This window comes from Oncorhynchus tshawytscha, unplaced genomic scaffold (genome assembly GCF_018296145.1).
Source record: "Oncorhynchus tshawytscha isolate Ot180627B unplaced genomic scaffold, Otsh_v2.0 Un_contig_5990_pilon_pilon, whole genome shotgun sequence".
NCBI classification, from domain to species: domain Eukaryota; kingdom Metazoa; phylum Chordata; class Actinopteri; order Salmoniformes; family Salmonidae; genus Oncorhynchus; species Oncorhynchus tshawytscha.
The window spans coordinates 142,501-166,624 of NW_024609819.1; the positions used below are offsets into that span (position 1 = coordinate 142,501).

Below are 24,124 nucleotides of genomic sequence, written 5' to 3' on the forward strand. Positions count from 1 at the left end.
CAAAGACCATTGACGGTGTAAACGCTATCCCAACAAAGACCCTTGACGGTGTAAACGCTATCCCAACAAAGACCCTTGACGGTGTAAACACTATCCCAACAAAGACCCTGGTAAACGCTATCCCAATAAAGGTGTAAACGCTATCCCAAAGACCAAGATCCCAATTGACGGTGTAAACGCTATCCCAACAAAGAGACCATTGACGGTGTAAACGCTATCCCAACAAAGACCCACTATCCCAACAAGACCCCACTATCCCACAAAGACCCCCTATCCCAACAAAGATGGTGTAAGCACTATCCCAACAAAGAATGCTATCCCAACAAAGACCATTGATAAACTATTTGACGGTGTAAGCACTATCCCCGTAACTTTAGACCCCTCGCCCATACCCGGGCGCGAACCAGGGACCCTCTGCACACATCACCAACAGTCACCCTCCGAAGCATCGTTACCAGTCGCTCCACAAAAGCCGCGGCCCTTGCAGAGCAAGGGGAACTACTACTTCAAGGTCTCAGAGCAAGTGACGTCACCGATTGAAACGCTATTTAGCGCGCACCGCTACCTAAGCTAGCCGTTTCCCATCCGTTACATAAACACTATCCCAACAAAACCCTTGACGGTGTAAACGCTATCCCAACAAGACCCTTGATGGTGTAAACACTATCCCAACAAAGACCTTGGACGGTGTAAACGCTATCCCAACAAGACCCTTGACGGTGTAAACGCTATCCCAACAAAGACCCTTGACGGTGTAAACGCTATCCCAACAAAGACCCTTGACGGTGTAAACGCTATCCCAACAAGACCCTTGACGGTGTAAACGCTATCCCAACAAAGACCCTTGACGGTGTAAACGCTATCCCAACAAAGACCCTTGACGGTGTAAACGCTATCCCAACAAAGACCCTTGATGGTGTAAACGCTATCCCAACAAAGACCTTTGACGGTGTAAACGCTATCCCAACAAGACCCTTGATGGTGTAAACACTATCCCAACAAAGACCTTGGACGGTGTAAACGCTATCCCAACAAGACCCTTGACGGTGTAAACGCTATCCCAACAAAGACCCTCGACGGTGTAAAGTGCTATCCAAGCGCGGTAACGTCAGTCACCCCCAGCTGTAAACAATCAATATACTAGTCTTCATTATTAATACGACAAGAGAAGATTGGAGAGAGATTCTCCAGAGTCCACACACAACATGAAACATGGAGAATATTTCAAACCGTTTTGTTCCTTCACTAGAATTCATTAGAGCTCTCTGTCAGAACACACACACACACACACACACACACACACACACACACACACACAGATCAGGGGATACTCTATTTAAGTCCGATCACATACAGCAGAGGGAGAGATAAAAATCAAAACAACATTGTCTGAAACGTTGGTAATTATTTTTGGATGCGTGTCTCTGACATTTTGTCGACATAAGTAAATAATTTAGTATTTCTCCTGGTAAAGTCCAAAGAGCCCAATTACGGAGGGTTAATATTGCTGCATCGTGTAAAAACATCATTTTTTAATACTGAAGGAATATTCAAATGACTCGCCTTCATTATTCAAATATATTAGCAAAGTCATCACAGGGGGAAGAGAAGAGGAGATGGGGAATGATGGCGCTAGGAGAGAAAGAAAATCAACAAACAAGGGTCAAATCTGTTCTATAAGTACTTCTTTTGGATTGTCTTAATGCCAAATTCAAGGACTCCCTAAAACATTTACCACTACAAATTTTAAGGTTGAAATATATTCATATTCTCTCAATACAATATTACATGTTTGTTTATTTAAAACATTAATACCATGATCATTTTGGAAATATGACCAATGTTTTTCTATCTATTTGTCCATTTACTCTAAATGATCATGGTTTAGTTGCTCTATATCAGTTCTATCAGTTCACACAGACCCAGTAGCAGTTAGCCACGTGATTGAAACAATAGCGACTCAAAGCTAGTTCAAGGAAACACTTTTGTCTCTTACTAAATACGTATGTTACTAGATCAACATTGGGCAAGAGTCTCTCATTCACCAAAATCCCACGGCTTTGTAAGAAACACAGCAAGGAAACAGAATCGGACAAATAACATTTCAAATTTAGCGAGGAGGGCAGGGGGACTTAATGTCTGCTAGAGGCAGCGTTGAGTGACATTTGATGGGTTTATTTTAATACGCTTTTATAGATCTCTATTGTGGTGCTGTGTTTAAAAAAACCTCTGTTTTCACGGTTCACTCTGGGTGTTTGTTATTTAACGAAGAAGGAAGCTGGGGCCGGGGTGGCCGGTTAGGGCCCCATGGCCAGGCCCAGTGTTTGGCTCCAGTATCACAACTCGTATAGCCGTACAAAGTCAACATTACAAAGAGGTAACACATGTCGAGGTATGCTCGAAATTCGCCTTGTGCTGTGATCCGAAGATTCGAGGGCACACACACGATGTCAAAAAGAATGCATCCTATATCCTATTGCTACAGGCCACAGTGAAGAGGGAAGTTAGGGGGCGCTTTTCTTGCTTCCATGCTAATTTGTCCCTGGGCGATAGTGGAGTTGGCATGCATGTTGTCTGGATATGAACATATGTGTGGAAGTATATGTGTGGTGGTGAGCTCGTGTGACTGAATGTATTTTTTTGCAGTCACACGGTTTGTGTGTACTATGTGTGTGTGTGTGTGTACTAGTGTGTGTGTGTGTGTGTGTACTATGTGTGTGTGTGTGTGTGTGTGTACTAGTGTGTGTGAGTGTGTGCAAGAGCCAGTTTGTTTGGTTTTTCCCTTACTTCAGCACATCTGAGAGAGCTTTTCTGGAGCTCCAGAGCCCTGTCCAAACAAAGATGGCCGAAGGACGGGAGGGCCGAGGGGTGGTGCTTTTTTCTTTCTTTCTTTGAAAAAGGGGACAAAAAGAGCCCTGCGAAAACCGGGAGGAGAGAAAACCGAGCTCCTGAGAAAGGCAGCTGGAAACACGAAGTCTTGTGGTTTCTTGTCTCCCCTCCACTCTCCCCATCTTTTACCTCCTCCCCCCTCTGGTCCAGCTGCACTTAGATGAGTCCGCTTGTTTCGTCCCCCCCCACCACCACTGCTGCCAGGACGAGAGAGAGTGTCGCAGCTGGTAATACTTACAGGCTTTACCGCGGTAACGCATGCGATCCATTAGGGCCGGCGAGGCCCCGACATGTTGTTGCTGCACCAGTCCCAGGCCGTGTTATTGTTAGGATGTGGTAAAATTATAAATATGAGAGGCAGGAATCAGAGTTGAGGGGACGGAGGGGGGTAGGTTGGAGTAACATGCTACTCGTTAAGAGCTGTGCCACTGGCGCATGTTTCATGATTGGGTGGCAATAAAAAAGTCTGTCACAATTTGTTCAGATAATGACTTAATGCTAGAAGCCTGGAAGACGCACAAACATATGTCGAGCGAGTCGTCGATAGCTTTATAATTGCTAAAAGGAGCCCCCCTCTAGTTCTTATGAGGTGGACCGACGGAGGGCCCCTGGGTGGTGGGTTGGTAATTTGGTCGGGTCGATTTACAGGATGGCAATCAAATCCCTGGCAACCAACCATCTTCCCTGTTGCATATGTTGAGTCTGCTTCACTCTGAGTTTTACAACTTCAACCAACCATCTTCCCTGTTGCATATGTTGAGTCTGCTTCACTCTGAGTTTTACAACTTGTAACAAGTCATTCAAGCCCATAGTCGTGGATTGGAAGTTGAAGTTGCCCTGCGAGTGTGAAGTTCTATAGAGAACTGTAATGTTTAGATACTGAAATACTGGTATGCATCGCCAAGACTAAATATTAGTGTGCACTTGGCACTTTTGGAGAGGTTCGCTGTCGCAACAGGGCCTCCTATCTCTTTCTCTGTCACTCCCCTTTCTCTCCCCCTCTCTCTCGTTTTCTCTCCTCTCTCTCTCTCTCAATCTCTCTATCTCCAAATCTTTCTCTCTTTCTCTCTCTTGTTTTCTCTCCTCTCTCTCTCTCTCCACCTCTCTATCTCTCTGTCTCCACCTCTCTCTCTCTCTCTCAATCTCTCTCTCGTTTTCTCTCCTCTCTCTCTCCCCCTCTCTCGTTTTCTCTCCTCTCTCTCTCCCCACTCTCTCTCGTTTTCTCTCTCCCCACCCCATTTCTTTGTCTCTCTCTCCACCTCTCTCTCTATCTCTCGGTCTCCACCTCTCTCTCTCTCTCTCAATCTCCAAATCTCTCTCTTTCTCTCTCTCTGTCTCCACTCCTCTCTCTCTCTCCCCCTTTCTCTCTCTCTCTCGTGGTGACTGACCTGTGACACCAAGACATTGTCTCACCTCTACTTCAGTCGCTCTATCTGTGAACTTTGTAAAGGCAGATAAAGAAGTAAGCGCCCAGATGGACTTTCCTTTAGTCACAGGCTACATTCCTCTCCTCTCCTTCTCTGTGTGGCTGGGGTGTGGGAGGGACACTTGCACATTTGTCACTGCACTAATGTAGCCATGGGGTTTGAGTACAGCGCAGAGTCTCTCTCTCTCTCTCTCACTAGCGTGTTTCAGTGGGGTGTGTATAGTCTAATGGAAGGAATGCTTACCTTGGAATAGCAGGATCTGAACCGGGGACCTCCTGTACGGATCAGGAGCTGGCATCTCACTATGCAGGTAATTACAGACAACAGTTGAGACATCTATTAGTTCAGGGCTTTGAATGGCATGGTAACATGGAGGTGAGGACATGTTACCACATCCTGAGGTCAAAGGTCAGATGGGACTTGGATTGGAACTGGACGTTTTAAATGAATGACCTTATTTGGATGATTTTCGTGCAAGCTTGTGTTGATGTCATAATGGAACGGTCATTACGGAGTGTCCAGTGATACACCCAAAAAGTGTTTGTTTGTGGTTGTGAATGATGTCTAAGGACAAAGTTCTCCTGATTCAACATGGCCTGTATTACCACAGCATAGCCTGTATTACCACAGCATAGCCTGTATTACCACAGCTGGGCTGTATTACCACAGCTGGCCTGTATTACCACAGCTAGCCTGTATTACCACAGCTAGCCTGTATTACCACAGCTGGCCTGTATTACCGCAGCTGGCCTGTATTACCACAGCTAGCCTGTATTACCACAGCATAGCCTGTATTACCACAGCTGGGCTGTATTACCACAGCTGGCCTGTATTACCACAGCATAGCCTGTATTACCACAGCATAGCCTGTATTACCACAGCTGGGCTGTATTACCACAGCTGGCCTGTATTACCACAGCTAGCCTGTATTACCACAGCTAGCCTGTATTACCACAGCTGGCCTGTATTACCGCAGCTGGCCTGTATTACCACAGCTAGCCTGTATTACCACAGCTGGCCTGTATTACCACAACATGGCCATTACCACAGCATAGCCTGTATTACCACAGCTGGCCTGTATTACCGCAGCTGGCCTGTATTACCACAGCTAGCCTGTATTACCACAGCTGGCCTGTATTACCACAACATGGCCTGTATTACCACAACATGGCCTGTATTACCACAACATGGCCTGTATTACCACAACATGCCTGCAACATAGCCTGTATTACCACAACATAGCCTGTATATACCACAACATAGCCTGTATATACCACAGCTGGCCTGTATTACCACAACATAGCCTGTATTACCACAGCTGGTCTGTATTACCACAACATAGCCTGTATTACCACAGCTGGTCTGTATTACCAAAGCATAGCCTGTATTACAACAGCTGGTCTGTATTACCACAGCTGGTCTGTATTACCACAACATGGCCTGTATTACCACAACATAGCCTGTATTACCACAGCTAGCCTGTATTACCACAGCTGGCCTGTATTACCACAACATAGCCTGTATATACCACAACATGGCCTGTATTACCACAACATGGCCTGTATTACCACAACATGGCCTGTATTACCACAACATGGCCTGTATTACCACAACATGGCCTGTATTACCACAGCATAGCCTGTATTACCACAGCTGGCCTGTATTACCACAGCTGGCCTGTATTACCACAGCTGGCCTGTATTACCACAGCTGGTCTGTGAGGAAACCCAGGTGTTTAGATGCTAATGTCGACTCTGACATATTTGTTTGCTCCTCAGAAAGAAACAAATATTGCGCTGTGGGTCGTGGGTCAATAACATAACACACGGTAGTTTTCAGTTTATACAAAACCCCACACATACATAATCTGGAGATGACTTACAAACAATTAGAACAGGCTTTTGGCTATGAAAAGAGAAGGGGACAAATAAAAAATATTAAACTATTTGCAAGATTAAATCTAGGAGCTCTTCCAAGACTTGTCAGGTTTGGTGTGGGCTTGGAGTATGAATTAGGAGTTAGGAGCAGAAGAGTGTGTGTGTGTAGTGTGTTGGGGACCGGCGCGCTGACTAAAAGTTCACCAGGGGAGTCTCCTGACCCGGGCCGGCTGTCGTCAGGTTCCCGTCAACCGCCTCCCTCCTTGTGTGTCCCATCGCCCACGCCAACAACCGTCGACAACGGAGAAGTCCCCTCCTGGCGGGGTCGCCGAGGGTGCGAGATGTTTAGGCTCTGACTAATACCTCCCGTGTGTGTGTCCAGTGTGTGTGTGTTTAGGAGAGAGAGCAGATGCTGCTGGTCATCTCTACCCCTCTGTCAACACACACTTTCATCCCTAACACTCTTCCACTCCGCCAAAAAACATCCCCTCCCTCCCTCCCTCCCGTCCTCCCTCCCTTCTTTCTTCTCCTCACTTCTCTGGACCTGCTACTGCTCTCTAGCACCAACATGCTGGCGGTCACACTGTGTGGTCGTGTCACTCCTTCAGTTACTCCCAGACTCAGCCTAGCATGTTTTCATACCATATGCAGTACAGCTGAAGACTATAACACGCATTTACTGACTTATTGCTAGGCGTCATGTTTTACAATATAAGACTAGAGTGGGCCTCTGTCATAAACCTGTTCTTTTTGAATTCTGTGACTGCATGTCACCACTTCTCTCGAGGTCACTGTCTTGTCTCTGCAGGTGTACGTTAGTGGGTGACTTTGTTTGTGCCAGTTTTGACTAAACCACTGATAATGTGTTGGGTAATCAGTGCAGGTGTCAGGGCCTGCAGAGGAGACGTGTCGCCCTTATCTGGTGAGGAGGGACACTCTCTGATAGGCTGAAGGTCGGGGGGGTGGAGTCAACGCAGGTGTGCGACACGCAGCTCTGTCCCCTTCCTCCTCTCCACTCAGTTTTAGAGAATGATCAGAAAATGTGTTAATTATTCATTCTTGTCAATAAGGCTGCGTTTACACAGGCAGACCAATTCTGATCTTTTTTCACTAATTGCTCTTTTGACCAAACAAAATATCAGAATTGGGCTGCCTTTGTAAACTCAGCCTGAGAGATTTTAGATCACCTGAAAAGGTTTCGGTTCGGTAACATTATTGGTGGAATTTCCCCTCCAAGTGCTTTTAGAATCTGTATTTTGTTTTATTGTTCGTCTTTCAAAGGGACTGTGACTGTGTCTGGTTCCAACTTTTAGTAATTGAAGACTCCTTTATAAGCAATCTGAGTCTAAGGAACTTGAATGAGAGTCAAAGTCCTGCTATTTGGAGGGGAACTCCGCTTTACAATGTGAGTTCTATTTCACTTCTTTAGTTCCTGTACATTGAGTAGGATAATGGAGACAGAACTCCCTGAGTGTACTCTGTGATCAGGGTTCCTTCTATGTGTGTGGTTTGTAATCAGGGGACTAGCTTATTATTTGGGTACATTGAACAGTAACATGTTCAGTAAGAGTAGGAATAGCAGGTGAGAGCTATACTCCCTCCCTCTAGAGTCATTTCATGGGAATTATTTTCCTGCAGACTGAATTCTTTGTAGTTGTTTTTGTCCTTCCTGTTGTGAGTGTGAGATATCATAAAAAAAGCACCCAGTGTGACTTCTATGCAAAACAAAAACAGACATTTAAAAAGCAAAACACATTTTCCTGTAGCATTTTCTTAAACACACTGAAGCCATAAATCTCTCCTTCCTCACACTGATCACACTACTGAGGATTTCACTGTACGCTCTACACCTGTTGTATTCGGCGCATGTGACAAATACATTTTGATTTCAATAATAACTCTACTAATAATAACTTTATTATGTATTAATAGTTTATTAATAATACCGTTCATTACCAACAACGTATCATACATTCTGTTCAGAGTGCTCCTCTTGTACTGTGCTCCCTGCCTGGCCTGTCCGCCTGTCTGTCTGTGTCCATGTCCACCATCTGTGGGTGAGGAATGCGGCGAGCCAGACAAAAGGATTGGCAGAGTCCTCTCTCCGTCTGTACTCCCAGTGCCTCCAGATAGCTATAAAACACCTGGACAAGACCAGCAGGTGACGGCAGCAGGCTAGGGGGGGTTAGGTGCGGGGAGGAGATAGAGATCAGTGACAGGCCGTCCCATATAGCTAGGCCATCCTCCCGCCCCTATCCAGAACCTCCTTACCCCTCCCTTACCCTACTTCAACCGTATTCCTCAATTTTCCCCCTTGGCGCCCCACCTCCCCTCCGGTCTCCAGCCCCCACCCACCCTTCTTTGCCCTACCAACAATCCACCCTCCACCACACTGGCCCCCTACCTACTGTCTAGCCTGCGTCCATCCCTCCAAGCCCTCCTTCGGCTCTTTGAACTCCACTAGTATCTCTGGACAGTGCTGTCACTGGGCACATGGTTTGATCTCTGGCTTTGAGGAGAGCCAAACGGGACCATGGCCTGGGCTGGTCTGAACACAAAGAGATTGTCCACTCCTCTCTCTCTCCCTCTGCTCAGAAATGTATACAAGGGAGGGAGGAGATCAATGGAGGCTCCCTCCACCACTCCTCCACTTGATATGATTAACCACTCCCTGTTTGAGCTGACATCACATTTGTATCTATCTAGTGTGTTAGCTGAGAGCAATAGAATGACTGGTGAGGATAAGCAGATTTGGGGATTTGCCATTGAACTGTCCTCTCTAACTCTGTGTGTCTCTCTCGCTCTCTCTCTCTCTCTGTCTGTCTCTGTGTCTCAGTCTCAGTCTCTGTGTTTCAGTCTCTGTGTCTTTGTTTCAATCTCTGTGTCTCAGTCTCTGTGTCTCAGTCTCTGTGTCTCAGTCTCTGTGTCTCAGTCTCTGTGTCTCAGTCTCTGTGTCTCAGGTTCTGTGTTTCAGTTTCTGTGTTTCAGTCTCTGTGTTTCAGTCTCTGTGTCTCAGTTTCTGTGTCTCAGTCTCTGTGTCTCAGTCTCTGTGTCTCAGTCTCTGTGTCTCAGTTGTCTCTGTGTCAGTCTCTGTGTCTCAGTCTCTGTGTCTCAGTCTCTGTGTCTCAGTCTCTGTGTCTCAGTCTCTGTGTCTCAGTTTCTGTGTTTCAGTCTCTGTGTTTCAGTCTCTGTGTCTCAGTCTCTGTGTCTCAGTCTCTGTGTCTCAGTCTCTGTGTCTCAGTCTCTGTGTCTCAGTCTCTGTGTCTCAGTCTCTGTGTCTCAGTCTCTGTGTCTCAGTCTCTGTGTCTCAGTCTCTGTGTCTCAGTCTCTGTGTCTCTGTATTTCAGTCTCTGTGTCTCAGTCTCTGTGTCTCAGTCTCTGTGTCTCAGTCTCTGTGTCTCAGTCTCTGTGTCTCAGTCTCTGTGTCTCAGTCTCTGTGTCCCAGTCTCTGTGTCCCAGTCTCTGTGTCTCAGTCTCTGTGTCCCAGTCTCTGTGTCTCAGTCTCTGTGTCTCAGTCTCTGTGTCCCTGTCTCTGTCTTACACAATAGGATAGCCAGCTGGGTCCTTTCATTATGAAGCATGACTATCCTGGAATACACTCAGACTCACCAAGTTTCATCATGGATCCCATTTTTACCTACGTGTCTTTGAGAAGTGTTCACATCACCCCCAAAATATCTGTCTTCCTGTGACTCCCCTTAGCAGTAAAGGAGAATACGGTAATGGTAAAGGAGAATATGGTAACGGTAACGGAGAATACGGTAACGGTAAAGGAGAAAACGGTAACGGTAAAGGAGAAAACGGTAACGGTAAAGGAGAATAAGGAGAATACGGTAAAGGAGAATACGGTAACGGTAAAGGAGAATACGGTAACGGTAAAGGAGAATACGGTAACGGTAAAGGAGAATACGTATCAATAGAACTATCTGGTTTTGGGTGACTACAATCTCACAGGGTAGATCTGTTAGTGGGGGTGTACTTTCAGCTGACCCAAACACAAATATTAGGTCTATAATAGTTCAAAGTTGAGGTAGGGTATTACTATATTTATTAATCTTTGGGGTGTATATTTGTTCTCATATATCCATATATGTAAAATAATAATACTGAAAACCACTAGCAACAGATGACAACACAATTTCTAAATCAAAGGTAAAATGTCTAACATCTAGTTCTCTTGCTTTTCTTCCAAGCCGGTCAGTACCGGCTTTCACTTCATTGTCACGACGTCGACAGGACAAAAACATTGTCACTGTCATGTCTCTCCCTGTCTCTCCAATACCCATGAGGCCTTGCAGTCTGTCTGATGTCTCAGAACTGGCATGTAGCCCGTCCGCTGTCATCTCCGTCTTCTCAGGTCTCAAGAACACTAGGATCTTAGTCCAGGACTCTTGGGACTCTATACGGGCCGTATAGGTTCGCTGGTATGCCGCTTGGCCACTGCGCTGTCACAGCTGGCGATGAAATCCGATCAAGTAGGGCATATAAGGCACAACAGGAATGAGAGGGGCGCGTCAAAAACATCTGAAATTCATCTGTCTTCATCTTTCCTCCTAATCCCTTATTTCTTCACGTGTGTATTTTATTCTCCCTTTTCTCTCTTCCAGTATGGTGCTTCTCTGCTCAGATGTAAGCAGTGTTGTGCTGAACATAACTTGAGAGAGGGAATGAATGTAAACAAAGGGTCTAATTGGCCTGACTTGATGACAATAAAGGTGGGGGTGAGGGGGTAGATTAGGGAGCAAAACCAAAAAGACATGGACAGACTGACCCTACATGGGAACAACAGACAGGGTTATTCCTTTTTCTATTTGAAAGGGAAGAAAGAAAAAGAGGGGTCCCAGGTGAACACAGGAAAACACATGCTTCTCTTCTCCTCCTTCTGTAATCCACCGGAGACTCACGCCCCATTTGGTTCCCATTAGCATAACTCTGGTCCCTCTGCCCCGTGTCAGAGCCCAGTCGCACAGCTGCACATAGGACAGGGACCTCTGTCATTGTGGCTGCGAAGCAAAAAGCAAAGAACTGACATGGAGGACTGGTGTTGTGCTGTGGGGATTTGAAAGGCAGAAGGAGAGGCCTGTGTTCGAAGTTGACTACATTTTCCCTTTCCCTTGTAACTGGGCGTTTTATACCAAAAGCCTGCGAACAAATGATTAATCGTTGTTTACTCAGCAGCATTTAGGAATTGGAAGGCAAGAAAGTTCCGTTTTAAGTCAGACCCAACGTATAAAGCCAAACAAGCAAAAATTTGCCTCTGAATTTGTGGCGTGTTGCGTCTGCTACAAAGACCTCCTTTATCCCACACAGTTTTATTTGTCACCTGGTTTCAATATGGACTCTATGAAGTCCTGAGACTATCTCTCCGAGAGAGAGCCAGGGCCTGCTTTATGACACGCACCATGCCTGCTTTCCCTGCACACGTTGGACACACATTTCTGGCAGGAAGCAGACAGCGTTTCAGCAGCTAACTCATGGATGAGATAGTATCTTGCGGGTGGAAGAGAGGACAAGATGCTCCCAGTGTTTTACAGTGACCTGGGCATACACATTTAAGTTGGAGCTGCTGCGGACACACACACACACACACACACACACACACACACACACACACACACACACACACACACACACACACACACACACACACAGACACACACAGACAGGGATCTCATTTAACTCTCGGCTTTGCTTTACTCTCTACCAAAGAAATGTGGTCTGTGGTTCCATGTTCAACATGGGTAAAGGTTTCAATTAAATCTGAGACAGGGAACAATAACCATCCAGCCTCTCCCAGCTGGTCTGGCTGGCTTCCCTCTGCATGCATGGAGGACACCGTGTGGAGAAGAGGAGTTAAGGGGTGGACTTTTGGGACAGGGACAAGTGGGGTTTTGTACTGTAATAGAGGACGCAAAGGGGCTGTTAGGGAGTGGACATTTTAGGGTGGGAGTGGAGTTGGAGTTTCAGAGTTGACATTGAAATAGGTCGAGGGTTAACGGAGGTGACATTTAAAGGTGTCATATAATAACGGAGTTGACAGTGAATATCATGTAGATGTCTCTACATTACCAGGACAGTTCTGAGGCCAGAGGAGTTAACGGAATGGACATTGGAGAGAACAAGTAGCCCATTCCCCTGCTGCTCATTTTTCTAGTGTTTCAGGATGAACACAACACACGCACACACACACACGCACACACACACACACACACACACACACAAACACACACACACACACGTTGACCCCCCTCTCTGTGTCCTTTCCCTCACTGTCCCCCTTTAGCAGTGAGCTAGAGAGGAAACCCTGGCGAGACACTATAGTGACTAATGCTCCAGTATCTGGCCAGCCAGGCTGCTGATAACACAACCTCCCGCTCCACAGCAGGGCTGCGGGGACCAATATGAACGACTGTGCAGGACCAGACCCAGCCCAGATCAGCTTCAGTCCAGACCCTGGCCACAGAGAAACCAGAGAGAGAGAGGGGGAGGCTGGAGAGCTGCATCATCAGAACCCCTCTATCTCCTTCACTCCCATCCTCTAGTCCTGTTAAAGAACTACTTTGTTTTACATTCACATCCGCTACTCCCCTCATGTGTTGTAGACCGTCTCTAGTGTCGGTATGAACACACACTGCAAATAATCTAGACAGTCTCTAGTGTCGGTATGAACACACACTGCAAATAATCTAGACAGTCTCTAGTGTAGGTATGAACACACACTGCAAATAATCTAGACAGTCTCTAGTGTCGGTATGAACACACACTGCAAATAATCTAGACAGTCTCTAGTGTCGGTATGAACACACACTGCAAATAATCTAGACAGTCTCTAGTGTCGGTATGAACACACACTGCAAATAATCTAGACAGTCTCTAGTGTAGGTATGAACACACACTCCAAATAATCTAGACAGTCTCTAGTGTAGGTATGAACACACACTCCAAATAATCTAGACAGTCTCTAGTGTAGGTATGAACACACACTCCAAATAATCTAGACAGTCTCTAGTGTAGGTATGAACACACACTCCAAATAATCTAGACAGTCTCTAGTGTCGGTATGAACCCACACTCCAAATAATCTAGACAGTCTCTAGTGTCGGTATGAACCCACACTCCAAATAATCTAGACAGTCTCTAGTGTAGGTATGAACCCACACTCCAAATAATATAGTGTGTTAGTCAAGAGCAGTAGTAGGCTGGTGACAAGAGGCAGATTATTTCTCTCTTTCTCCCCTTCTCGCTCTCCCTTTCTCTCTACATATCTCTCTCTCTCTCTCTCTCTCCTTCTCTGTCTCTCTCCTTCTCCTGTCTCTCTCTTTCTCTCTCTCTCACCTTCTCCTCTCTCTCCTTCTCCTCTCTCTCCCCCCAGTGTCTGTTCAGCAGAAGATGTGCCCTTCTCCTCTAACTAGCCTGTAATACTTCAGCCTGTCTGGTTAATGGGGAGATATGAGAGGTGCTATTAGGCTGCTAGGCTAGCGTAATAAGTCATTGATTAGAAGGCCTTGTCACAGCAGCAGCACAGCAGACACCAGGGCTCTAATTGCTATATTAGACGACCTCCTTAACTATCTCGTCAACCATCACACAGCCCAGCGTGTAAACAGGGGGGTGCATGTGTGTGATATTTAATTTCATCTCTGGCTGCCTCTGTTTTATACAATGGCTTTAGCAAGTGGCAATTAGGATAGTGGACTGTGTTGTTGTCTAGCATGTAATGCTGGTTTGAGGAAAAACGTACAACTTTGACCTACCTCTGTGTTGGAGTTCGTTTTTGTGTCCTATCATGATAGGAAGTGGAGATCAGATTGTTTTGAGGAAGTAGTAGTGTGTGTAATAAATAGAGAATCGTCTGATGACAAATCCAACCTGTTAGCAAGCAGGACAAATCCAACCTGTTAGCAAGCAGAACAAATCCAACATGTTAGAAGGAGGACAAATCCAACCTGTTAGCAAGCAGAACAAATCCAACATGTTAGCAAGCAGGACAAATCCAACCTGTTAGCAAGCAGGACAAATCCAACCTGTTAGCAAGCAGGACAAATCCAACATGTTAGCAAGCAGGACAAATCCAACCTGTTAGCAAGCAGAACAAATCCAACCTGTTAGCAAGCAGGACAAATTCAACCTGTTAACAAGCAGGACAAATCCAACCTGTTAGCAAGCAGGACAAATCAAACCGGTCGAGCCCGAAGGGAGACAAACAACAGTAGCAGAAAGCAAAACCGGCACACTCTACAGATTAGCTACATGGTTGAAACCAGAGGGGGTACCTGATTTATGCCACACCTGCAATAGACAACCAGTTTGACACACTAAAGGTGTAATCCCCGTTCCCACCTTGCCAAAACCTAAACGATGTCCCTGTCTGCCCAGATGCCAACCTACTGGGCGGATGTGGTGGGATGTGGTGGTTAATCTGGGATTAGCTCGTGTTCACTTTGATACCTCCCTCCTGCTAATCTGGTTTAAAACACCTAGAGTTTTTAATCCTATTACGGTCACGGTCATGTTACAGTGGAGTGGCACTTTATACTTGACGTACTGCAGTCAAATGACATGGCTAACACCGTGTGGCATGAGGGATTACATGTAGACATGGTCACAGCATGTCATTCTGTTTGATATTGAGTCCTATCAAACGTTGACTGCTTGTATTACAGTATACTGAACAGGTACAATACACTAGCAGAGGTTAGAATGTTACTTGTATGTAGAAGTGTGTCCTTTGCCATGTGCAGTGTTGGTATGAACACTGGTTCCTGTGATTGTGTTACTGCTGTCCCTCAGTGATGGTGTGAACACTGGTTCCTGTGATTGTGTTACTGCTGTCCCTCAGTGATGGTGTGAACACTGGTTCCTGTGATTGTGTTACTGCTGTCCCTCAGTGATGGTGTGAACACTGGTTCCTGTGATTGTGTTACTGCTGTCCCTCAGTAATGGGTTGTGAACACTGGTTCCTCAGTGATGGTGTGAACACTGGTTCCTGTGATTGTGTTACAGTGATGGTGTGAACACTGGTTCCTGTCCCTCAGTGATGGTGTGAACACTGGTTCCTGTGATTGTGTTACTGCTGTCCCTCAGTGTTGGTGTAAACACTGGTTCCTGTGATTGTGTTACTGCTGTCCCTCAGTAATGGTGTGAACACTGGTTCCTGTGATTGTGTTACTGCTGTCCCTCAGTGTTGGTATGAACACTGGTTCCTGTGATTGTGTTACTGCTGTCCCTCAGTGTTGGTATGAACACTGGTTCCTGTGATTGTGTTACTGCTGTCCCTCAGTGTTGGTATGGACACTGGTTCCTGTGATTGTGTTACTGCTGTCCCTCAGTGTTGGTATGAACACTGGTTCCTGTGATTGTGTTACTGCTGTCCCTCAGTGTTGGTGTAAACACTGGTTCCTGTGATTGTGTTACTGCTGTCCCTCAGTGTTGGTATGAACACTGGTTCCTGTGATTGTGTTACTGCTGTCCCTCAGTGTTGGTATGAACACTGGTTCCTGTGATTGTGTTACTGCTGTCCCTCAGTGTTGGTGTAAACACTGGTTCCTGTGATTGTGTTACTGCTGTCCCTCAGTGTTGGTATGGACACTGGTTCCTGTGATTGTGTTACTGCTGTCCCTCAGTGTTGGTATGAACACTGGTTCCTGTGATTGTGTTACTGCTGTCCCTCAGTGATGTGTAACTGCTGATGGGTCCTTGTGAAATATGGGTCATCTGCATCATGGACTACGACCTACGACCCTGTGTGTGTGTCGCGTCACTGTCACACTGCCGGTCACAGGCGATAAATCAGCTGCAGTGAGATAAGATAGTGTGTGTGGTAAATCGGTGAACTTCCTAAAGTCATTCTGGGAAATGACTGTAGTGTAAGAGGTGTGTGTCACGATGTGTGCTGAGAGTAGGGTAAGCAAGTTTAGGGATTGAATGTTTTAATAAATAAACACAACGTAATACAAAATAAAAAAGACGGACAACGCACAGACATGACACAGGAACAGAAACAATAACGCCTGGGGAAGGAACCAAAGGAGTGACATTCAGGGAAGGTAATCATGGAGGTGATGGAGTCCAGGTGCGCCTAACGATGGTGACAGGTGTGCTCCATAACGAGCAGCCTGGTGACCTAGAGGCCGGAGAGGTTGATGTAACGTTAGAAGAGATCTTCACCTTTTGGTGTTGTGATGACTCTCTCTGTGCAGAGAAGAGCGGCAGACTTATTCTGAAGTGGGCGCACAAGACGCACATACTTTATCCACACGCACCCATGTACTGTATGCACACACACCCTCGTGCATACACACGTGATGACAAAGAACCTTGGACATGATTGTGATTTTCCTGTCAAAATAAAGAGGCCGCAATCATATCCATCATCTACTATAATACACATCATTCCCTTTTACAAGCGTGGTTGAATGTTTTCCTCTGTCATTTGTGTGATTACAGAAGATTTTACAGCCCTAAGCAGTCTAACACATAAACACAGACTTTAGACATTTGGGATTGGCTCCACATCCTTTTCACCAAACGTGAAACATACAATCCGGATGCTGTTGAATCAGTGCTATTTCTACCAAGTTATTTATTTATGTTATCAACACCTCAGGCTCCATTCGGTCTGTGATTCAAGATTGTGAGTCGATGGCTACAGAAATATTGGAAGGAAAAATGTTAGCGCTGACTTCATGTTAGAATGAAACTCTTCCTGGAAAAGGGATGACTTCCATAGCAGCGTCTCGCTACGCTAATACGCTACAACCACAAATATTCCCCCTCTCCTTTAAGCAATTTGTCTTGAAAGAGAGAGGTTTCAATGTAATTATTATAATTTATCAATTTCATCTTTTAACATAACAATGGACTGATAAGGCAAGGGGTGCCAACATTGATTAATATACATTTTTGGCTTTTGGGGATTTTTCCCCCCCCTTTCCCCCTCTCTCCCTCGTTCCTAGTACAGAGTCCTCTATGCCTTCCAGAATTCGTGTCAATGAGAAATGTGTGGCTTGGAGCGGTGTACATTTGGAAGCCTCTACCACAGTCATTTCTCTAAATCCTTGTTCATGGTGGATATTGTTGGTATTTAACGTGGTTACACAGACCTCACAGAAGAATGGTGTGAGGCAGATCATATGCCAACTATGTTTAGCTGTCAAATCTTACATTTCCATCAGTGAAATCCACACTATAAACCTCCACCATAGAGGTGTGAATTAGCCTAGCATTTAGAGCAACTTCCTGTAAAACAGACCTCTTCTTCCTGTAAAACGGACGTCTCGACCTGTAGACTTTGAAGCACTTATGATTGACAGACCAGTCCTTCAGATTCTGGTGGACTGAGTTGGACTCTCCTGAGCTGTCTAGACACTTGACCTCTAACTGCTAAAAGCTTTTAGGGTTCAGCTCCAGTTCAGCCTCTACTATTGATTAATGGTGACTTAGTCAAAACAAGTGAGATATTCAATGAGGAGAAAAGAAAAGTGTTTCTGTCAGCTCAGGTGGGGTCAGGTTATGAATTAATTAAATAATTCATATTAGATAATACAAAGGGTATTGTGGGAAATCTGGTCATAGTGAATTCGTCAGAAGGCTTTTAACAGGGACTGACAAGGGAAATTAGTACTACAATTGTAATATTAAAATGTAATTGAATAAACAAATTGTACTGTGCTGAAACAATTCAAAGCTATTGCAGTACATAAATCTTGAGAAATGAGCTCTCTGTGTGACTGTGTGTTACTGGTGTACATCTGTTACGGTGTCTATCCGTGAAACCCTTCAGTTCTGTTTGTGTGACTGCTTGATTGATGAGTGCTCTGTAGCCTGAGCTCTGTCCTCTCCCTGCTCCCTCCCTCCCTCCCTCCCTCTCTCTCTCTGTCTGTATGATCAGTTGATTGACATGGCCTTCCTCTCTCCCTCTCCCCCTGCGTCTCTACAGGCCATTCGCTGCACTCTGGTGAACTGCACCTGTGAGTGTTTCCAGCCAGGAAAGATCCACCTGCGTACATGTGACCAGTGCAAGCACGGCTGGGTGGCTCACGGTAAGAGACGGCCATTTTGAATTCTGCCGACCTACTAACCAGGGTGATGGGAGTCACTCTGTCCAAGATTATCTGTACAGTAGTTGTAATATGAAATATTATGACATTTTTTTACAAAGAAGATTGTGTGGTATGGTAGGAAATCATTTTAACAATAGTGTATAACTGCAATAACTGCAATAGTTTGTCATATTAGTCTGTCTCTCTTTTCTCTCTCTCTTTGTCTCTTTAGTCCTGTGAAGTTATATGCTCTCATAAACCTGCCTCTTTAGCCAGAGGAGAGAGCAGAGAGGTCCTGACACACACAGCTGTACTCTCCTTATACAGGGTCACTAAAGAGATCAGTATAATATGCAGTGCCTACATCTTTTATATAGGGCTGTGTTATCCCCTCGTAGATTCTACAGGTAACAGGTTCATATAAATGCTTAAAAGGGAAGATTCAATACGTTTTTACCACATCAAAGATTTGATAAATATGTTTATTCGATTTTTTTGTTACCATAGAGAGATACCGTTCAACTTTAGTGTTTGTCCTGTGTATGTATTTTATTTAAAAACGTTATGTATTTTATTTAAAAACTGTGTGTATTTTATTTAAATACTTGTGTATTTTATTTAAATACTTTGTGTATTTTATTTAAATACTTTGTGTATTTTATTTAAATACTTTATATATTTTTTATTAAAAAACTTTAAGTGTTTTGGTTCTAAGTCATACCTGTACCTACTACTTTAGAACAATATCCACGAGAGAGACAACCTCATGACTTGTTCAGGGGGCATAGGAAAAAGGACATGGAGCGAAAGAAAGACAGAAGATGGAAAGCATAGAAAGGAGGGAACAGAGGGGAAAATAAGATAAAAGAAAACACCTGTTTGGCCCAAGCGTAGAGAGGGCCTTCAGCGATCAGCACAGGACCCCATTGAATATTTTTAATCTCCTTCTCTGAACTGTCAGAGGGCCCTTCTCCCCTTCGCTCTCCCCACTTTTCATTTCATCTCGGCATTGGCAGCCACTCTGACAAGCAGTTCTTCATTTTTTATGATGTTCGTGTCTCGCAGAGTGTGTTGTCAGGCAAAGCCCTCGTCAGCGGAAAGGCTGTCCTGGGATCAGAGGAGACAAAACCAGGTGTCATACAGACAGGCGAAGAGAGAAGAGGGGAGGGAGGAGTGGGAGGAAGGGAGGGATGGGAAAAAAAGGAGTGAAAGAGAGGAGGATGGAGAGAAAAGCAGGTGAGTGAGGGTAAGGTGGAGAGGTGGTGATGGGAGAGAGGTGGTGACGTGAGAGATAGGTAGAGGGGAAGAGACAGGGTAGAGGGGAAGAGACAGGGTAGAGGGGAAGAGACAGGGTAGAGGGGAAGAGACAGGGTAGAGGGGAAGAGACAGGGTAGAGGGGAAGAGACAGGGTAGAGGGGAAGAGACAGGGTAGAGGGGAAGAGACAGGGTAGAGGGGAAGAGACAGGGTAGAGGGGAAGATAAATGCTTACTTATTTACAGTGAAATGCATGCTTACTTACAGTGAAATGCTTAATTATTTACAGTGAAATGGTTACTATTTACAGTGAAATGCTTACTTACAGTGAAATGCATGCTTACTTAGAGTGAAATGCTTACTCACAGTGAAATGCATGCTTACTTACAGTGAAATGGTTACTATTTACAGTGAAATGCTTACTCACAGTGAAATGCATGCTTACTTACAGTGAAATGCTTACTTACAGTGAAATGGTTACTATTTACAGTGAAATGCTTACTTACAGTGAAATGCATGCTTACTTACAGTGAAATGCATGCTTACTTACAGTGAAATGCTTACTTACAGTGAAATGGTTACTATTTACAGTGAAATGCATGCTTACTTACAGTGAAATGCTTACTATTTACAGCGAAGTGCATAATTACTTACAGTGAAATGGTTACTATTTACAGTGAAATGCTTACTATTTACAGTGAAATGCTTAATTACTTACAGTGAAATGTTTCCATACTAACAGTGAAATGTTTCCATAGTAATAGTGAAATGTTTCCATAGTAACAGTGAAATGTTTCCATACTTAGTGAAATGCTTCCATAGTAACAGTGAAATGTGTCCATGCTGACAGTGAAATGTTTCCATACTAACAGTGAAATATTTCCATACTAACAGTGAAATGTTTCCATACTAACAGTGAAATGTTTCCATACTAACAGTGAAATGTTTCCATACTAACAGTGAAATGCTTCCATAGTAACAGTGAAATGTTTCCATAGTAACAGTGAAATGTTTCCATACTAACAGTGAAATGCTTCCATAGTAACAGTGAAATGCTTCCATAGTAACAGTGAAATGCTTCCATACTAACAGTGAAATGCTTCCATAGTAACAGTGAAAATACTTCCATACTAACAGTGAAATGCTTCCATAGTAACAGTGAAAATGCTTCCATAGTAACAGTGAAATGCTTCCATAGTAACAGTGAAATGCTTCCATAGTAACAGTGAAAATGCTTCCATAGTAACAGTGAAATGCTTCCATAGTAACAGTGAAAATGCTTCCATAGTAACAGTGAAATGCTTCCATAGTAACAGTGAAATGCTTCCATAGTAACAGTGAAAATGCTTCCATACTGACAGTGAAATGCTTCCATAGTAACAGTGAAATGCTTCCATAGTAACAGTGAAATGCTTCCATACTAACAGTGAAATGCTTCCATAGTAACAGTGAAATGTTTCCATACTAACAGTGAAATGCTTCCATAGTAACAGTGAAATGTTTCCATAGTAACAGTGAAATGCTTCCATAGTAACAGTGAAAATGCTTCCATACTAACAGTGAAATGCTTCCATAGTAACAGTGAAATGCTTCCATAGTAACAGTGAAAATGCTTCCATAGTAATAGTGAAATGTTTCCATACTGACAGTGAAATGTTTCCATACTGACAGTGAAATGCTTCCATAGTAACAGTGAAATGCTTCCATAGTAACAGTGAAATGCTTCCATAGTAACAGTGAAACGTTTCCATAGTAACAGTGAAATGTTTCCATAGTAACAGTGAAATGCTTCCATAGTAACAGTGAAATGCTTCCATACTTACTTAATAAAGTGAGGTTGAAAAGGAGAGACACAGACAGAGGGAGATGGGGCACTTTGAGGGAGGGAGAGATGGAGAGAGGGACACTGTAGGTGCAAATAGAGATTGAAAGAGAGAGATGAAAAGAGGAGAGGCAGATAGGAGAGAGACAGAGACTACATAGAGAAAGGCAGTCAGTTACATTTGATCTCATAGATGTGTTGTTATCTCCCTGGTCTGTTACCTCCCAGAGAAGCCTGGAGACAGGGGGAAACGTGATAGTCATTACCCGGTGAGGCTGGCAGTGTCTGTGTTTAGGCACCTGCATGTGTGTGTACCTGCAGAGTATATGCAAGAGGGTTTCAGGACGGGATTCAAAGTTAACCATAAAAACATAGAACATAAACACATTTTCTTAACCAAAACGGCTGTTTTTCATTGACTAATGAACTGTCATTGAATTAGTATGTCCTGTATGTATGTTTAAGCCTACTCATGTTGATGTGTCCTTGTCCCCTCATCCCAGCACTGGACAAGCTGAGCACGCAGCACCTGTACCACCCCACCCAGGTGGAGATAGTTCAGTCCAACGTGGTGTTTGACATCAGCAGCCTGATGCTGTACGGGACCCAGGCGGTGCCGGTCAGACTGAAGATCCTGCTGGACCGTCTGTTCAGTGTTCTGAAGCAGGAGGAGGTGCTCCACATACTGCACGGCCTGGGCTGGACCCTGAGGGACTATGTCAGGGGATACATACTGCAGGTAGGCTCTGATACAGACGTGTGTTACTAGAACCGTACTAGCTAAACACACAGGAACACGTAATATTTAAACAAGAAGGCCCGAGGAGGTGTGGCATATGGCCGATATACCATGGCTAAGGGCTGTTCTTAGAGATATATACCACAGCCCTTAGCCGTGGTATATAGGCCATATACCACAAACCCCCGAGGTGCCTTATTGCTATTATAAACTGGTTACCAACTTAATTAGAGCAGGAAAAATACATGTTTTTCATACCCATGGTTTACGGTCTGATATACCATGGCTGTCAGCCAATCAGCATTCAGGGCTCGAACCACCCAGTTTATAATCAAATATATACACACTTACAAACTGATCACTGAATATGAACATGGAACACATAACATATTTTAGATGTGAATATGCACTGTAATCATTTACACACACACTCCCAGATGTGAGTGTGTGTGATTCTCTTGGATGTTTAACAAGTCCACTTATTCAGACTCATTGCAGCCTCTATATATGTCACCAAGTGGGCCCGCAAATCACTCTCAACATCGCAGTACTTTTCCAAAGGCTATCTATCAAAGAAACAGTAGCAACAATTGAACGTGTTTAAAAAGCTATCGCTCAATATTTCTCTCATTTTCCTCTTTGTTTCCAACAACTTCCGTCAACAGTGTCCCTCTACAACAACAAAAAACAGAATGAAAAATAGAATAGAAAAATGTCACGCCAGCAGACTATAAAACCACCATTGTACTTATCCCTCCCTCCCTCCCATATAATTGCAGTCAGACACATTTCTTAATCAAAGGTAGAGGTTTCGGTCTCTCAAAACCCAAACCAAAGTGTTCCTGAATGAATTAGTTAAGAACGAGGGAACATGTGCTTGTGGTTAGGGTGTTCGGTGGTGTGTGTGTTGTCCAAAGCCAATAGCAGCGTTGTGGCGGCGAGGCAGACAAGGTACCGTGGCTGGGGCTTGTGTTCCACAAAGGAGTGTGGGTAAGTGGAACAGCATGGCTGGAGAGAAAGGGGAGATGGAGGGAGGAGAGGGCAGTTTTGAGGCCTTGTATGTGGAAACAGCTTCTGTGAGTAAACTGCTCGCAGACTTGTCGAACACACAGACACACACACAGAACAATACACACACAATGGAGATACACACACACACAAACAAACAGATCCATGCATTCTTACAGGCTTTAGGTTGAGTTGCTGGATTTATTAGACTCAATATACCCAGGAGATTTGATTTTGCGTTGTTTAAAAAATCCATCAAATCATTGTGTTATCTATCTTTTTTCTTTTGATATAATTTAATTTTCAATTATTTTGCACTCTGACAAAAAATAACATATTCGTCTTCCAATCCTCGTCCAACCCGTATAGTCTTAGACTGTGAGAAAGACCTCACCATTGGCTGTCCAAACGTTCCAACTCAGTGTGGTTGGATCAGCTGGTTCTAATAGACTGTCTATCTAACTATCGTTGTTCAAACCGCCCAGCCCAGACTAGTCACTAACCCCCCCTCCAGATCTCTTCAAAAAGGCCTTCAAAGGTTTCGCTCCGCAGCCCAAATTGTCAGTCACTTAAGGACAGTGAGCAGTCGTTGTAGCCTATTAGCCTGTAAGTAGCTATGAAATTCAATCATCTCCCAGCCTCAGGGCAGCCACGTTATGTCTGTGGTGTGTTTATTCTCTCTCTCTCTCTGTCTGTCTGTCTCTCTCTCTCTCTCTGTCTCTCAGGGCAGCCACGTTATGTCTGTGGTGTGTTTATTCTCTCTCTCAGGGCAGCCACGTTATGTCTGTGGTGTGTTTATTCTGTCTCTCTCAGGTCAGTCTGTCTGTCTGTCTGTCTGTCTGTCTGTCTGTCTGTCTGTCTGTCTGTCTGTCTGTCTGTCTGTCTGTCTGTCTGTCTGTCTGTGTCTGTCTCTCTCTCTCTCTCAGGGCAGCCACGTTATGTCTGTGGTGTGTTTATTCTCTCTCTCAGGGCAGCCACGTTATGTCTGTGGTGTGTTTATTCTCTCTCTCAGGGCAGCCACGTTATGTCTGTGGTGGGTTTATCTCTCTCTCAGGGCAGCCACGTT

At 44.6% G+C, this 24,124-nt stretch overlaps 1 protein-coding gene across 6 annotated transcripts in view; it reads left to right on the forward strand.

The window, feature by feature from the left end:
• bnc2 (basonuclin 2) overlaps nucleotides 1-24,124 on the forward strand; it is a 165,338-nt gene that overhangs the window by 62,457 nt on the left and 78,757 nt on the right. For 5 of the 6 annotated variants that reach the window (XR_006083003.1, XM_042318914.1, XM_042318911.1 and 2 more), the window contains 2 exons: nucleotides 18,132-18,234; nucleotides 21,815-22,050. Coding sequence is in view for 5 of the 6 variants with exons in the window: in XM_042318914.1 (XP_042174848.1) it covers nucleotides 18,132-18,234; nucleotides 21,815-22,050 (339 nt within the window). In the remaining variant the exon portion in view is untranslated. Of the gene's footprint in view, nucleotides 1-4,233; nucleotides 4,627-18,131; nucleotides 18,235-21,814; nucleotides 22,051-24,124 lie in introns of those variants that run through there. The other variant, XM_042318913.1, reaches the window with a different exon arrangement.